This window comes from Ranitomeya variabilis, chromosome 1 (assembly GCF_051348905.1).
Source record: "Ranitomeya variabilis isolate aRanVar5 chromosome 1, aRanVar5.hap1, whole genome shotgun sequence".
Lineage (NCBI taxonomy): Eukaryota > Metazoa > Chordata > Amphibia > Anura > Dendrobatidae > Ranitomeya > Ranitomeya variabilis.
Window position 1 is genome coordinate 792,967,245 of NC_135232.1, and position 17,938 is coordinate 792,985,182.

The 17,938-nt window shown below is 42.1% G+C and overlaps 1 protein-coding gene across 1 annotated transcript in view; it reads right to left on the bottom strand.

Annotated features, from left to right (window-relative positions):
- The window catches only part of MED11 (mediator complex subunit 11), a 22,569-nt gene continuing 4,631 nt past the window's right edge, over positions 1-17,938 (bottom strand). Inside the window, exons 2-4 of the mRNA XM_077273222.1 lie at positions 15,066-15,205; positions 13,654-13,784; positions 1-463 (exon numbers count right to left, since the gene is read on the bottom strand). Of these exons, the coding sequence (XP_077129337.1) occupies positions 323-463; positions 13,654-13,784; positions 15,066-15,150 (357 nt within the window). The 5' untranslated portion in view covers positions 15,151-15,205 and the 3' untranslated portion in view covers positions 1-322. The remainder of the gene's footprint in view (positions 464-13,653; positions 13,785-15,065; positions 15,206-17,938) is intronic.

Sequence of the window (17,938 nt, forward strand, 5' to 3'; positions counted from 1 at the left end):
TTTTACAGATTTCCAATGTATTTTATTAACAGAATGAATACACATCCCTTCCAAGCTTGAAAGGTTGTAAATTACCAGCTAAATCAATTTGTAACTTGCAAGTGAAAAAAATAAAAAATGCCTCAAATGTACAAAACTCCAATAAAATACATGAGATTTAAAGAAAAAAATAATTTGATTTTTTTCTTGTCTCTATGAAAAATCATTTTGCTGTACAAACAAGTACGAGTCCTCTCATCTTAGACTTTGTCCATCTGCACAGACTGCCAATCCTGTCGTTTGGTTTATATCTTTCTAATGCACTTTTTTTTCCTGATGAACATCAGGGCTGCTCCAACATATGTTCACATGTTCTACAAAGATCAGCCAGCTTCACCCGAGCATAGTCAATTCTATTGAGAGCCATGGTCCCATCCTTGCGTGCACTGTAACTGGAGCCTTCATGGGGCTGTCCTGTCGCTACCTGAGATAGAATATCAAAGAGTCAGAATCACAGAATTCAAGACAAATTACTTGTTGGTGTTTATAACACTTAATTAAGGATCTCAATGGATGAAGCAACAAGGAATTTTAAATAAGCGTACATGTTAGAAAGACAATATATGTGCCACTGCCTTAGGATAGAAGTTGGTAAAGTACAGTCCATGGGCACATCCAGCCCTTTGGATGTCCCTGTCCAACGACTGGAGATGGAAATCAAATGCTGCAGTGCTGGCTTATAGGGCTGGGCTTCTGTGACAGGGAACACCTGACCAGTCCGCTTGAGGATCAGGTGCACACAGCGCATCACAGCTACTGAGGCGCTCCTCAGTGTGTGTACGCTAGCGCTGGTTAAAGGTAACCTACCTGAAACCCATATCGCCACTGCAGCACACAGAGGTTTCACCGCAGCAAATAGTGAAGTCCCTGCTGTGCTGTCTGAGGTCCATGGTAAGACTACAGTTACACAAACATACTCAGTGTTCCAAATATCTTTTCTCGGAGACCAAAGTGTAATTCTTAAACTGAATGAGGCTTCTTCTGTTCCAGAGTAACATTCAAGGCATTATGAAAAGAGATCTGCGTAGGCCTCATGCACATGTGACCTGCGCACTGAATAGAAGACATTTATTCCCCGTACATAGATCCACACATCACGTGTATGAGGAGCAGATATCTGCTATTATAGGTCAGAGGCGTAGCTGGGGGTTCAGCTCGGGGGGGGTGAGAAACTCAGCTGGCACAATCTAGTCGTGGGTCTAGGACAACTGGACAACCTCAGCAGATGACAGCACTGTAGCTGAAAAAAAAAAAATCGCTTATCAAAAACTAAATACTGATGTCACCACCATATGGTGACCTCATAGTGGTAGATACCAGTGCTGCAGAATATACAAGAGTTTACCATACAGTTACAGTCACTCACAGACCTGTTAGTTTTTCTTTAAGAAGCCCTCCTAATCTGCACTCATTACCTGTATTATTTGCACCTGTGCACACACATCAAATCAAACTCCAAACCCCTCCACCATGACCAAGACCAATGAGCTGTCTAAGGACACCAGAGACAAAATTGTAGACCTGCACAAGGCTGGGATGGGATACAGGACAATAGGCAAGCAGCTTGATGAGAAGGCAACAACTGTTGGCACAAATATTAGAAAATGTAAGAAACACAAGATGACTGCCAATCTTCCTCAGTCTGGGGAGCCATGTAAGATTTCGCCTCTTGGTCAGGATTCATCCCAGAACTACAGGTAGGTAGGACCTGGTCAATGACCTGAAGAGAGCTGGAGCGTTAGTAATACACCACGCAGTCATGGATTAACCCCTTCATGACCAGAGGTATTTTCACTCTTGCCTTTTCGTTTTTTTGCTCCCCTTCTTCCCAGAGCCATAACTTTTTATATTTTGCAGGACGAGTTGTACTTTTTGTACTGGAAAAAAATTCCAAGTGCGGTGAAATTGCAAAAAAAAAAAAAAAAGTGCAAATCCACAATTGTTTATTGTTTTGCTTTTTTACTATGTTCACTAAATACTAAAACTGACCTGTCATTATGATTCTCCAGGTCATTACGAGTTCATAGACACCAAAACATGTCTAGGTTCTTTTTTTTTATCTAAGTGGTGAAAAAAAAATTCCAAAGTTTGTTAAAAAAACAAAACAAAAAATTGCATTTAAATTCAATGTTGTGGTGACCAAAAAAACCTAATTCTGGCGTTTACTTTTTTCTCGTTACGCCATTCAGCAATCGGGTTAATTCATTTTTTTATATTGATAGATCGGGGTGATTCTGAATGCGGTGATGCCAAATATGTGTAGGTTTGATTTTTTTTATTTGATTTTTAAAGGGGTTTTCGAAAGGGGGGTGATTTGAACTTTTATATTTTTTTTTTAATATTTTTTAAGGTTTTGTTTTTACTTTTGGCATGCTTTAATAGTCTCCATGGGAGACTAGAAGCTGCCATAACCTGATCGTCTCTGCTACAAACAGGCCATCACCTGTATGTAGCAGAATTACTCACTTGCTATGAGAGTTGACCACCTTGGCTTGGAGACCTCTGGTTGTCATGCCAACCCATCGGTGATCCGCGATCACATGAAGGGGGTCACAGATGGGCAGGTTTCCGGCACGCTTGCTGGAAGCGCGTGTTAAATGCCGCTGTTAAGAGTTTGACAGCGGCAGTTAACAGCCGTGGGTGGATACCAATTAGAGGCACAAAACAGCTGACGTGCTGGAAAAGATGTGGGCTCAGCGCCGAAGCCAACATCACAGGGAGGGATTCCGACGTGGGCGTACTATTATGCCCGACGTCGCAAAGGGGTTAAACAAATGCAGAGCACGCAAGGTCCCCCTGCTCATGCCAGAACATGTCCAGGCCCGTTTGAAGTTTGCCAATGACTATCTGGATCAGGGGTGTCAAACTGCATTCCTCAAGGGCTGCAAACAGGTCATGTTTTCAGGATTTCCTTGTATTGCACAGGTGATCATTTAATCACCTACACAGAATGATTCCAGCACCTTGTGCAATGAGAAGGAAATCTTGAAACCACGCATGGTTTGAGGCCCTCCAGGAATGCAGTTTGACACCCCTGATCTGGATGATCCAGAGGAGAAATGGGAGAAGGTCGTGTGCTCAGGAGACCAAAATAGAATTTTTTGGTATGAACTCCACTTGCCGTGTTCGGAGGAAGGATAAGTACAACCCCAAGAACACTGTCCCAACCGTGAAGCATGGTGGGGGAAATATACTTTGGGAGTGCTTTTCTGCATAGGGGACTAGACTACTGCACCATATTGAAGGGAGGATGGATGGGGTCATGCATCGCGAGTCTTTGGCCAACAATCTCCTTCCCTCAGTAAGAGCATTGAAGATGGGTCATATCTTTCAGCATGACAATGACCAGAAACACGCAGCCAGGGCAACTAAGAAGTGGCTCCATAAGAAGCATTTCAAGGTCCCGGAAGTGGCCTAGCCAGTCTCCAGATCTGTACCCAATAGAAAATCTTGGGAGGGAGCTGAAACTCAATGTTGCCCAGCGACAGCCCCAAAACCAGAAAGATCTGGAGAAGGTCTGTATGGAGGATTGGGCCAAACTTGGTCAAGAACAACAGGAAAAATGTGGCCTCTGTAATTGCAAACAAATGTTTGTGTACCAAATATTAAGTATTTAATACAATAGAAAAACAGATTTCCTGCAATAAAGTTCAAATTAATTATGTAAAAGTCATACAAAGCGATTTTCAAAATAAACAGTATATCAAATATGTATTTTTCTCACTGTAGCCTCCTATACAGTGTAAGTCCCCACAGAGCACACTACATGGTGGGCCATGTATATGGATACACCTAAATAATATGGGAATGGTTGGTGATATCAACTTCCTGTTTGTGGCACATTAGTATATGGGAGGGGGAAAACTTTTCAAGATGGGTGGCGACCACGGTGGCGATTTGGATGTTGGCCATTTTGGATCCAACTTTATTTTTTCCAATGAGAAGAAGGTCATGTGACACATCAAACTTATTGAGAATTTCACAAGAAAAACAATGGTGTGCTTGGTTTTAATGCAACTTTATTCTTTCATGAGTTATTTACAAGTTTCTCTTTGTTTACAGCCATTGACATGTCGCTGAGGTTAACATGTGAGGAGCAGATAGAAATTGTGCTGATGTCTGGTGAACGCAGTACCCGGGTCATTGCAGCAGATTTCAATGCAAGACACCCTATGCAGGAAAACTGTCACCATTCCCATTTGATTTAGGAGTATCCATATAAATGGCCCACCCCAAAAAGTTTGCCTCATCACTGAACATAACTGAGGGTCATGTTCCAATTTTTGCCCAGTTTTGCCCATTCTGCAAATTCAGGACGCTGATCTGGGTCCTCCTTGTTGAGATGCTGCAGCAGCTGGATTTTGTAAGGGTGCCATTTGTGAGTAGCTAATATCCGCCGAAGGGATGTTCGACTGATGCCAGATCGGAGATAGCGGAGCTGCTACTGCGCAGGCGGCGCCATTTTGGAGGAGGATTTTTTTCTTCTCCAGTAAGATGGCGCTGTCGGCGCATGCGCAGTAGCAGCTATCGGATCACAGCAGCAGACACTGATAGCAGCTACTGAGCAGATGCGGGGGGCGCCATTTTCAAATTGATTTTTTTTTTTCCTCTAGATGAATAACCTGGAAAAAAATAAATTATTATTGACACACAAAACATGTGCTGCAGAGCCACGGCTGGCACCTGCCTGCAGAAGGGTTTTTTTTTTTTAATGTATATACATATACTCTAGTATATACGGTATAAGCCGAGATTTTCAGCCCATTTTTTGGGGCTGAAAGTCCCCCTCTCGGCTTATACTGATTATCGCTCCCATGTAGCTATTGAAGCATGGCAAAAGTAAAAAAAAATATATTATATATATATATATATTATATATCTATATCCCCTTTCTGACCTCGGACGGGATAGTACGTCCGAGGTCAGAAGCCCCACTTTGATGCGGGTTCCGGCGGTGAGCCCGCATCAAAGCCGGGACATGTCAGCTGTTTTTAACAGCCGACATGTGCCCGTAATAGGTGCGGGCAGAATCGTGATCTGCCCGCGCCTATTAACTAGTTAAATGCCGCTGTCAAACGCAGACAGCGGCATTTAACTACCGCTTCCGGCCGGGCGGCCGGAACTGATCGCATCGCTGACCCCCGTCACATGATCGGAGGTCGGCGATGCTTCAGAATAATAACCATAGAGGTCCTTGAGACCTCTATGGTTACTGATCCCTGGCAGCTGTGAGCGCCACCCTGTGGTTGACGCTCACAGCACACCTGCAATTCTGCTACATAGCAGCGAACATCAGATCGCTGCTATGTAGCAGAGCCGATCGAGTGGTGCTTGCTTCTAGCCTCCTATGGAGGCTATTGAAGCATGGCAAAAGTAAAAAAAAAAAAAAAGTGAAAAAAAAAAAATATATATAAGTTTAAATCACCCCCTTTCGCCCCAATCAAAATAAATAAATAAAAATAATAATAAAAAAAAAAATCAAACCTACACATATTTGGTATCGCCGTGTTCAGAATCGCCCGATCATTTAAAAAAAAAAAAAGCATTAACCTGATCGCTAAATGGCGTAGCGGGAAAAAAAATTCGAAACGCCAGAATTACTTTTTTTTTTGGTCGCCGCGACATTGCATTAAAATGCAATAACGGGCGATCAAAAGAACGTATATGCACCAAAATGCTATCATTAAAAACGCCAGCTCGGCACGCAAAAAATAAGCCCTCAACCGACCCCAGATCATGAAAAATGGAGACGCTACGAGTATCGTAAAATGGCGCAATTTTTTTTTTTTTAGCAAAGTTTGGAATTTTTTTTCACCACTTAGATAAAACATAACCTAGTCATGTTAGGTGTCTATGAACTCGTACTGACCTGAAGAATCATAATGGCAGGTCAGTTTTAGCATTTAGTGAACCTAGCAAAAAAGCCAAGCAAAAAACAAGTGTGGAATTGCACTTTTTTGCAATTTCACAGCACTTGGAATTTTTTTCCCGTTTTCTAGTACACGACAAGCTAAAACCAATGATGTCGTTCAAAAGTACAACTCGTCCCTCAAAAAATAAGCCCTCACATGGCCAAATTGACGGAAAAATAAAAAAGTTATGGCTCTGGGAAGGAGGGGAGTGAAAAACGAACACGGAAAAACGGAAAATCCCAAGGTCATGAAGGGGGAGATATATATATATATATATAACCCCTCTTTTGCCCCATTCAAAACAACAAAAAAGTAAATCAAACCTACACATATTTGGTATCGCCGCGTTCAGAAATCGCTTGATCTATTAATAAAAAAAAAAAGGGAATTAGACCTACTGGTAATTCGGTTTCCAGTTAGTCCCTCAGGACAGCACCATGGAGGACGTCCTTCCTTGACCTATAGCGGGACAGGATCATAGAGAGGTTAAAAGGACCCTCCCACCTCCACCCTCCAGTGTTTTTTCAAAGTACCACGGAAGGATGGAAATAAATAGTCTATACATGCCCTTACAAACACGTGTGTAATAAACCATTTAACGGCTTCATCTTAATTTCGAGCCATGGTGACCCAAAGGACGAACGATCTGCCGGTAGATTAATCCCGTACAAGCCTAAAAAGAGAAACATAAGGGAGGGAACTATGGGTGCTGTCCTGAGGGACTATCTGGAAACCGAATTACCGGTAGGTCTAATTCCCTTTTTCCATTACGTCCCTCAGGACAGCACCATGGAGAATACCAAAGAAACTCTTCCAGGGTGGGTACAGAAGCCCAGGAATCAAAGTCCCAGGCAAAAACCAGACTAGATATATAAATGATCTGAAAGATCAGAAAAAACAGATATCTAAAGAGATCTGCAAAGAAGATCACCATTGTGAGTGTCTGATATACATCTATAATGGCCAATTTCAGTATGAATGTGGTAAATGAAATAAGCATCAGAAACAGAGAGGGAAATTCACCCATTGTACTCCAATACCAATAATGAACCAAGCAAGTTATTTATTGTGATAGATACTTATAGACATCGCAGCCCCAGAATAGGGTTAGAAAACCTTATTGCCCAGCAAAATATGGTGAAAGTCACAGCCACCACACAATGAGGACTGTACCGACCAATAATAAGCTGCAAGTGCTTATAGCCCAGGACGGTTCCTTCATCGGACCTTCTGGGCTCAGGTTAGGCCTTGGTTACAGACCAGCTTACCGTACTACAAGGAGACCTGCAGGACAGAGGCCCTGGACTGCGGGAAGATCAAACCAATAACAGTTAGTACATGGATAATGGCACAGCATTGGGTGTACGCACAGTACTCATCCAGGAGATCACGTCTATTCCAAATCCTTAGATGTCTAACCCCAAGTAAGGGTTGGATATTATTGAAGCTAAGGAATACGCCATCCGGCAGGTAATATCACCTGCCATTACCAATGTCGGGCTTCTCATTAGAAGCGCTGAAAGAGAAACGTGGATCATCACTCCTGTTTTACTTGATGTTAGACACAGGGAGTCCGGACTCTGAATCAATGAAGGTGGTGGCGGTGCTAGTAAAAATCTTCCGACACTTGAAATTATTCGAAACTGCATTTATACGAGTCATTAGTCCAGACATTATAAGTATGTCAACTTATTTGTCCATATATGCATATTACGCTCATACATATCCCAAGAGGCAATCTTCTCAGGGATCTTTATACACTCAGACTGCCATTGTGGGAGTAACCATATTCCATGGCTAGAGAAAAAGTAGGTTTCTTCCTCATCACAGAGGGAGATTATCTGTGAGGCAGTGAAACTATGGTGACTTAACAGTAAGAGCCCTGGATACAGTTTCATTTATCTTAGGAGCCGAGACTGCTGTAAGGGCCGTATGAGCTGTATGGGATCCTCTGCCACACGACACAGTACTGGCGCTTCACCACAAGGTATAGAAGGCAATGCTGATGTCCCTGGTAAACACAACGCAACAGACTTATGGGACAAGAATCTGTCTGATTGCCGAATGTGGAGTTTGGGAAGGAATAATAATAATAATAATAATAATAATAATAATAACAACAACAACAAACTTTATTTATATAACGTCAACATATTCCACAGCGATTTACAGTTTCAAACACAACAGTCATAAGTAACAACCATATAATAATTAAAGCAAAATAAAACGACCCTGCTCGTGAGAGCTCACAATCTACAATGAGGCAGGGAAGATACAAAGTACAAGTGTGTATTAACAATGTTGTATTTACAATGATGGCACAGCCATCTTCAGGGGGTGGGGATAGATGGAGAAAGTGAATGGGCTACACACACACACACAAACATAAAATGACTGATTAGGGAACGTGATAGGCCGCTCTGAACAACTGTTTTGAGGGAGCGCCTAAAACTATGCAAATTGTAGATGGTCCTAATATTTTAGGGCAAATCATTCCAAGGAGGAAGGAATCCTTCCTTTCAACTCGTGGGATTTTTTCTGCTCCCAGGACAGTAGTATGTTCTTTTATAGGATTATAGGATGTACCAAAATGACGTATGTCATCTTTTAAAGCTAATTATGTAATAGACTTGCTTTTAGCACTCAAGGTAGAACCTACCTGAGAGATCTGTTCCAAACAGAAGAAATGCAAATTCTAAAGAATGAAGTAACAAAAGCTGGATCTGGGTCCAAAACACAAGGACTCTATATCCAGAGTTGAGGCCCAAGACAAAAATGTGAAGTGGTAGGCCGATGATACAATGTGCGGCCACACAAGGCACCAGACAGAAGATCTAACCCAGTGGTTCACCACCAGAGGTGAAAAAAGCACCAAGCCTGACACACTAATGATACCCCCTGAGGAACAGGGCACCAAAACCCTATGATGCAATATGATGCATATAGGAACTATGGACATCATATTGCATTATATTGCTTCAAAGGCACTATTAAGTAATCTGATTCAATACGATGCAATATGATGCAAAGTCACTATGAAGCGCTATGATGCATATAGCAACTATAATAATAATCTTTATTTTTATATAGCGCTAACATATTACGCAGCGCTTTACAGACATTATCATCACTGTCCCCAATGGGGCTCACAATCTAAATTCCCTAACAGTATGTCTTTGGAATGTGGGAGGAAACCCACGCAAACACGGAGAGAACATACAAACTCTTTGCAGATGTTGTCCTACGTGGGATTTGAACCCAGGACTCCAGCGCTGCAAGGCTGCAGTGCTAACCACTAAGCCACCGTGCTGCCCCAACTATGAAGAAATATGATGCACAAAGGCAATCTGAAGCACTATGATGCATACAGGAACAATGAAGCACTATGGTGCATATACACTGTGTTCCAAATTATTATGCAAATAATATTTCCTCATATTTTCTCTAAATTACCTATCTGAATTGCAGTCTTTGTTATTTTCCAGTCATCTACTATTCTAGTATAATTGCAATGTATTGGAACAAACGGCCTATGAAAACAGTATCTTTTTTTAAAAAAATAAACACTCAAAATGCATGTTCCGAATTATTATGCACAGCAGAGTTTTCAACCTTTTTTTTTTTTTTAATTTTGAACAAAAAAATGGTCAATTGTGAAGTTATAAGCATTATCAGCTTATTACAAAATGAAATCAAACAGTTTTCAAGTGAAAACTTTATTCTAGGTGATGTTACATTTGCACATAGGACCCCTTGTTCGAAAGAAGCTTCTGAACTCTCGTCCATTGAATTTGTCAGTTTTTGGATGGTTTCTGCTTCAATTGTTTTGCATGTGGACAGATTACCCTCCCAGAGCTGTTGCTTAGATGTGAACTGCCTCCCGCCATCATAGACACTCCTTTTGATGATGCTCCAGAGGTTCTCAATGGGGTTGAGGTCAGGGGAAGATGGTGGCCACACCATAAGTTTGTCCTCTTTTATGCCCATAGCAGCCAGAGATGCAGATGTGTTTTTTGCAGCATGAGACGGTGCATTATCATGCATGAAAATGATCTTGCTGCGGAAAGCACGGTTCTTCCTCTTGAACCATGGCAGGAAGTGTTGTTTTAGAAACTCCACATAGATTATGGAGTTCATCTTTACCCCTTCAGGGATCATAAAGGGGCCGACAATCTCTCTCCCCATGATTCCAGCCCAAAACATTACTCCACCTCCTCCTTGTTGGCGCCTTAGCCGTGTTTTCATGGGGTGTCCATCAACCAGCCATCCTCCACTCCATCCATCTGGACCATCGAGCGTTGCACGGCACTCATTGGTGAACAAAACCGTTTGGAAGTCAGTCTTCATGTATCGTTTGGCCCACTGGAGCCGGTTCTGCTTGTGTGCAGTGGATAGAGGTGGTCGACAGGATGGTTTACGCACCTCTGAAGGACCCTGCATCTTGTTGTTCTGGGGACGTTGGAGGCAACAGCAGCTTCAAAAACTTGTCTGCTGCTATGACAAGGCATTTTTGCAGCTCCTCTTTTAACCTTACGCAATTGCCTGTTGGAAAGAGTCCTCAATTTTTCCTTAGCAAGCACACGTGTGCTGGGAATCAGCTACATACTTCTTGATTGTGCGATGATCACGATGAAGTGTCTTGGCAATGTTGATTGTAGTCATGCCTTGACCTAAATACTCCACAATTTGTTGCTTCTCAGCAGCCGACACATCCTTTTTCTTTCCCATTCTGGCAAAAAATGTAGGCTGCTTAATAATGTGGAACAGCCTTCTTAAGTAGTCTTGCCTTTATTTGGACACACCTGCCAAACTAATTTGCACAGGTATCTGCAATTGCTTTCAGTGATATAAAGAGCCCTGACACACATCACCATCAACGAGTTTAAATGACAAACAGAAAAGGTATATCACTCCTAAACTCTTTGTGCATAATAATTTGGAACACAGTGTAGGAACAATGAAGCACTATGATGCATATAGGAACTATGAAGCAATATGATGCAATATGATGCATGAAGTAACTATGAAGCACTATGGTGCATATAGGAACAATGAAGCGCTATGATGCGTATAGGAACCATGAAGCAATATGCTGTAATATAATGCACAGAGGCAATATGAAGCGCTATGATGCGTATAGGAACCATGAAGCAATATGCTGTAATATAATGCACAGAGGCAATATGAAGCACGATGATGCGTATAGGAACCATGAAGCAATATGCTGTAATATAATGCACAAAGGCAATATGAAGCGTTATGATGCATATAGGAACCATGAAGCAATATGCTGTAATCTAATGCACAAAGGCAATATGAAGCGCTATGATGCATATAGGAACCATGAAGCAATATGATACACAAAGTCAATATGAGCACTATGATGCATATAGGAACAGTGATGCAATGATGCAGAAAGGCAATATGAAGCACTCTGATGCATAAAGGAACCATGAAGCAATATGATGCACAAAGTAACTATGAAGCGCTATGATGCATATAGGAACTATAAAGCAATATGATGCACAAAGTCCCTATGAAACAGTATGATGCCGTATGATGCCACAGAGGCACTCAATATGTTGCATAGATGTACTATGATGCAGTATCATGCACAGAGACACTCCATATGATGCATAAAAGCAGTATGATGCAGTATTATGCACGGAGGCACTCGATATGATGCCTAGAAGCAGTATGATGCAAAGAGATGCACAGAGAGACTAGGCCATGCTTCAAGGGCCAAACAAGAGACCAGACTTGCACTTTTAAGCAAAAGAGCAAGCAAAAGAGCAATCAGAGTTCCAGATAAATCTCCACTATGAACAGTACATCTCATTTGTCAGACTGACTCCACCCGAAGGAGCTAATGAGCTGCAGCTGGAGGGCAGTCTTCATGGAGACAATGTGCTGAATTACCACCTTGTGTCCTCCTATGGACGGAGTAGTTAAGTTTGCAAAGAAAAGTGAAACACTTGTTTATTGAACCAGAAAATGTAAAGCATGCTTCCAAAAAAAATCACTCTGAAACCCAATCATAAGGCTCTGTGCAGACAAGACCTGCAACTAACTGAAGTCCAGTCATGAGATGTAGCCTGGACATATGACCCTACCATAGCCTAGAGGTCCAAGGCCTAGCTGCAAATGGGTTCCAGGTACAGCTTTGGCATAAAGGCATGACACTAGAGTCAGCCCAGAGGCCCAGGCCATCAATGCAACATTTAAACCATGCACTCACCTGTGCTGGCTCCATACCTGCTAGAAGACAGGGGGAGCTGGTAACGCCGAGAGCCTACCGTGGAAGGAAGCGGCATCCCGTCAGTTACTGTCAATGATTTCTTCTCCTGTGCCCCCTTCTGTGTTCCATTGTGGAACGCACGCCAATCCTATGTGCTGGCGCTCCTCTCTGACGTCACCGGAAGCGCAACGGCCTTCTCCACCACACGACTTTCGGACGTAGTGGTGTTTTGCCGGTCGGCGTCCGAGCCGAGAGCCCCACACCGGGAGGAGGCGGCTCTACCCAGGAGCCCGTCCGCTCGACTGGTCTCTGGGGCTGAGGGACTCCCCACCGGGGAGTTTCCACCCTGGGCTACTTGACAGGGGGAAGGATTGCACCTGCCGCACGATCCCCCTAAGCCCATTGCACAGGCTGACTGTTGGCTGAGGAACCTCTCAAAGAGGAGTCGGCCACGGTCCAACTGACCAGGAAAAGGGAAGGTTGAGACCCCCAAACTCTGAGTCCATCTGGTACAGCACTGATAGCTGATGGACCTCTACCCAGTGAGGTGTCGGCCACGGACCACTTGACAGGGGGAAGAGAATCCACAGGCTCTCTTATCTAGGAGGGTGGAGGTGGGAGGGTCCTTTTAACCTCTCTATGATCCTGTCCCGCTATAGGTCAAGGAAGGACGTCCTCCATGGTGCTGTCCTGAGGGACGTAATGGAAAAAAGGATTAACCTGATCGCTAAACGGCGTAGCGAGAAAAAAAAATTGAAACGCCAGAATTACGTTTTTTTGGTTGCCACTACATTGCATCAAAATGCAATAACGGGCGATCAAAAGATCATATCTGCACCAAAATGGTATCATTAAAAACGTCAGCTCGGCAAGCAAAAAATAATCTCTCACCCAACCCCAGATCATGAAAAATGGAGACACTATGGGTATCAGAATATTGCGAAATGTTTTTGTTTTGTTTTTTTATAGCAAAGTTTGGAATTTTTTTTGCCACTTAAGAAAAAAATAACCTAGACATGTTTGGTGTCTATGAACTCATAATGAGCTGGAGAATCATAATGGCAGGTCAACTTTAGTATTCAGTGAACCTAGCAAAAAGCCAAACAAAAACACCAGTGTGGGATTGCACTTTTTTTTGCAATTTCACCGCACTTAGAATTTTAATCCCGTTTTCTAGTACACGACATGCTAAAACCAATGATGTTGTTCAAAAGTACAACTTGTCCTGCAAAAAAATAAGTCCTCACATGGCCATATTGACGGAAAAAAAAAAAAGTTATGGCTCTGGGAAGGAGGTGAGCAAAAAACGAAAACACAAAACCGAAAAAAGCTGGGGTCATGAAGGGGTTAACATCTAAAGCATCTAGGAGAATGTAATTATGGATAGCCCACCAAGCTCTAGTTCAGGTCTGTGGTGCACATGTCATGGACATCTTAAAATTGCTTTGTTCTAACATACAGTACCTGTGTAAGATAACGGATTTGTCCTGAGAGCTCAGATTCAACCTTTTGCATGGAGGTGGTGAATTGGGAGGCATGTCTGTCCAAGAGGCGTTCATTTGGTTTCTCTTTGGACAGCTCCAGTATAACATTCCCTAAAACAAATTAGAGAACCGTATTATCTGAATTCACAAAGCTAAATGCCTTTAGATGTATGTGTCTGATTTTTCTACAGAATATTAATTTCTCCTCTCAAAAACACTTTCATGAAAATACAAAGACGACACCCTGAACAAAACAATGGTGTGTTGATACTGGTATGTCCCGGCATGAAATCACAGAGACGGGGTAGATTTATAACCTTGAAAAAGAATTCCTAAGGAACAGCCTGGAGGCAATTCATCCCACAGAGGTTAGGGCCAAGCAAGAGACACTCAACACAGCAATCATCAACAAAACGAAATTGGAAAGAGGAAAGCATGCTCTTAAATTTAAAGGGAGTCTGTCAGTAAGACCAACCTACTGAAGCAATCTATATGGGAATGTAGGTCACAGGAAACATTGATATTTGCAATACGATTAAGGATTCCTAAGAAATGTTTTTCTTACATGCAAATGAGCTGAATAGATTCCGGTTCCAGAGGAGGTTCTTCACTAGAGTCTGCCTCCAAAGCCGATTTTATATAATAGCCATGCCCTGTATGCAAATTGCACCCCTCCGTATGTGGCTAGAATCTATGGGAGCCTGGTGGGGTAGATGCTAGAACGTATGGGTTGTCCCTGTGCACTGAAAAGGAATATTGCACATGGAGCTCATACTAAGCATACATCAGAATTGAGAACCGACATGTTCAGTAGAGCATGGACTAGCCTTGCCCCTGAAAGGGAACTCATTGATGACGCTTTTATCCAGGGTGGGGAGAGCAGCTGCAGCACTGATCGCAGCGCTGTCTCCCTGAAGACATCCCATGATTCACTGAGAACTCTCAAAGGAAACATTAGAAAAAAAATAAGATGTAAATAAAGCAATTACCATATATAAGCCGACCCGAGTATAAGCCGAAGCACCTAATTTTGCCTTGAAAAATGTGCGTTTTCAGCAACAACAAAAAAAGTGCTATACACAAGCATATACGGTAGATTAAAGAGAACATTAGTGACTTTTTAATAAAAGATTATTAGAAAAGCGATTAGATTAAATAGACATTTAGGACCATCCTTTTAACACTATGGAAGATGGGGAGAGTGGACGTAAGCTCAGTAATTGGAGCTGTGGCAATAAAAATGTATGGGTTGCCTCAATGGAGGCAAAGTTGCATTCAGGGTACACTGGAATAAAGGTTTTGGGTAATGTCTAACCTCTAATAGTAGTTGGTTACCGTACTAACAGAATTATTAAATGTAAATGTCATACAGATTTCTTTTCACAAGATTACCTGCATTCAATAAGATGGTTGCGATTTCTCGCTCAATATCCTCTAGGATACGGAGTCTTTCATTTGCCAGGCTATAAGTAGCCATAAGGACCAGAGATCTTTGCCCTGCGCAGAATATCCAGGCTCTAGAAAAGCACCTCCTGTGGCACACAAAACATTATAATATAAAAGATATATACACTAAAATACCACATCCTAGATATCACTGAATTTAAGTATATTCCAATTGCAAATCTGTATTCATTTCACTGTTCTCAATGCATTTCACTATTAAACATAAAAATGATAGATGTAAATCAAAATTTAACATCCCATAAGTCTGGATTTGGAATGATGCTCAAAATCAAAGTGGAAAATGACGTTACAGGCTGATCCAACTTCAGTGGAAATGCCTCAAGACAAAAAAATGATGCTCAGTAGTGTGTGACCTCCACGTGCCTGTATGACCTCCCTACAACGCCTGGGCATGCTCCTGATGAGGCGGCGGATGGTCTGCTGAGGGATTTCCTGCCAGACCTCGAATAAAGTATCAGTCAATTCCTGGACAGTCTGAGGAGAAACGTGGCGTTGGTGGATGATGCGAGACATGATGTCCCAGATGTGTTTAGGTCAGGATACCCACTGTCAGTATAGTCATTACAGACTGTCACAGACAGCAAAAAAAAAAAAATAAAATGCTTGTGTGAACACGGCCTACAAATGATTTATTTTTTCAAATATTGACATATTACTGTGAAACTTCCATGGTTTTTTTATATTACAACAATCAAAAATGATATTTTAGTGGCTTCCAACAGTTAGGCCTCATTCAGATATCCATTTTTCCCCATGCATCAAAAAAACAGACCAATCTACATCAGTGTGTCAGTTATTATCATCAATGAATTTCTTGTTTGCAAAAAAAAAAAAAAAATTAATAAAATGAAAAGCTTCTCACACCCATTAGGCTAAGTACAAAAAAACATAAGTGTTTAAAAAAAAAAAAAAAAAAAAAAAAAAATGGACGTTTTTGTCATCCGTATGATATCTGTATGTCCTTTTTATACTTTTGCAGTGAGTGACAGAAGACCAAATTTAATTTCCTATGTTAAAGGGCACCTGTCACCATCAGAGCGATGACTGAACCCGTGCTGGCACCGCTCCGGTATCTCAAACTGGAACAGTGTCGGGGAGAATAAAGCTTATTTTCTCACCACAGTGTTCAGCGAGGCAACTGTAACACTAGTAACCTGCAGATGAAGCCTATATCTGCAGTTTAATAGCATTTTTTTGTTTGACAGGTTCCTTTTAAAAATTGCAATGTATTGATAAAAATCAGATGCGGTTGGGATGATCTGTATACGATCCAATTTTTAATTGCCTACCCATAGACTTGAATAGGCAGGTTTCCTTTGAAGTACAGAAGAGAATAGAGCATGCTTTTCCATGTGGACATCCAGTCAGGCTCTAAAAAACCTGTCAATTAAACAGTTCAGTTGAATAATATTGGTCTAAGGCTTAGTTCACACTGCGTTAGCAGCAGCAAGTTCAGCACATACGCTAACGGGCTGCTGCTAGCACAAGTGCCGGCGTTTGCATTCCGCTAGCGCAGATAGAGCTCTGGTAGCTCTATCTGCGCTAGCAGTGACGGACCCGGAAACGCTGCAGCCCGCGTCTCAGGGTCCGTCACTCAATGACGGCACATCGCTAGCGCACGCCCATTGTGGGCGTGCGCTAGCGATGCGTCCGCCATTGCATTCAATGGCGGCGTTAACGGACTACCTTACACCGCGTTATGCCGCGGTGTAACGTAGTCCGTTAAACGGGTCACACTAACGCAGTGTGAACCCAGCCTTAGTACTGCCTGTGTGAGGTCCGTTTTTTCATGGTACAGCACTCAGATCAAATATACAGTTGGTAATTAAGTCACTAAGGCCTTTTTCAGACGTCTGTCTTTCTCATAGTTTAGGTCATGGATTAAAGTGACCAAAACAAGTCTATGGGTCCGTGAAAATCATGGACAGCACTCAGATGCCAAACATGTCCAATCAATGTGTGGTATGAGTGCTGTCCATGATTTTCACAGACCCATAGACTTGTTTTGGTCACTTTATCCATGACCTGCAAGTATGAGAAAGACAGACATCTGAAAGGCCTTAGTGACCCCAACTAGTTCCCTTTGAAGATGCTTTATCAACATTGAGAAGGTATACCCTATTGCTGGTGGTCTGAATGGAGATCTAATGAGTACACCTCCACTCTATTCATTTTTTATGAGCTTGACAAAGAAAGAATACATCCCTTTTCAATTACCGGCAGTCCCTTGAAAAAATTAATGAAGCGGAGGCGTGCATGCTCCACTCACCTCCCCTCCATCCATTTTCCATGGGACCAAGGAAGAAAGAATAACGCACTCATTACAAAAAACTTTCCCGTGAATATTTTTTAAATAAATTTGTGTATACAGTACAGACCAAAAGTTTGGACACACCTTCTCATTTAAAGACTTTTCTGTATTTTCATGACTATGAAAATTGTACATTCACACTGAAGGCATCAAAACTATGAATTAACACATATGGAATTATATACTTAACAAAAAAGTGTTAAACAACTGAAAATAGGTCTTATATTCTTCAAAGTAGCCACCTTTTGCATTGATGACTGCTTTGCACACTCTTGGCATTCTCTTGATGAGCTTCAAAAGGTAGACAGCGGGAATTGTTTTCACTTCAAAGGTGTGCCCTGTCAGGTTTAGTAAGTGGGATTTCTTGCCTTATAAGTGGTGTTGGGACCATCAGTTGTGTTGTGCAGACGTCTGGTGGATACACAGCTGATAGTCATACTGAATAGACTGTTAGAATTTGTATTATGGCAAGAAAAAAGCAGCTAAG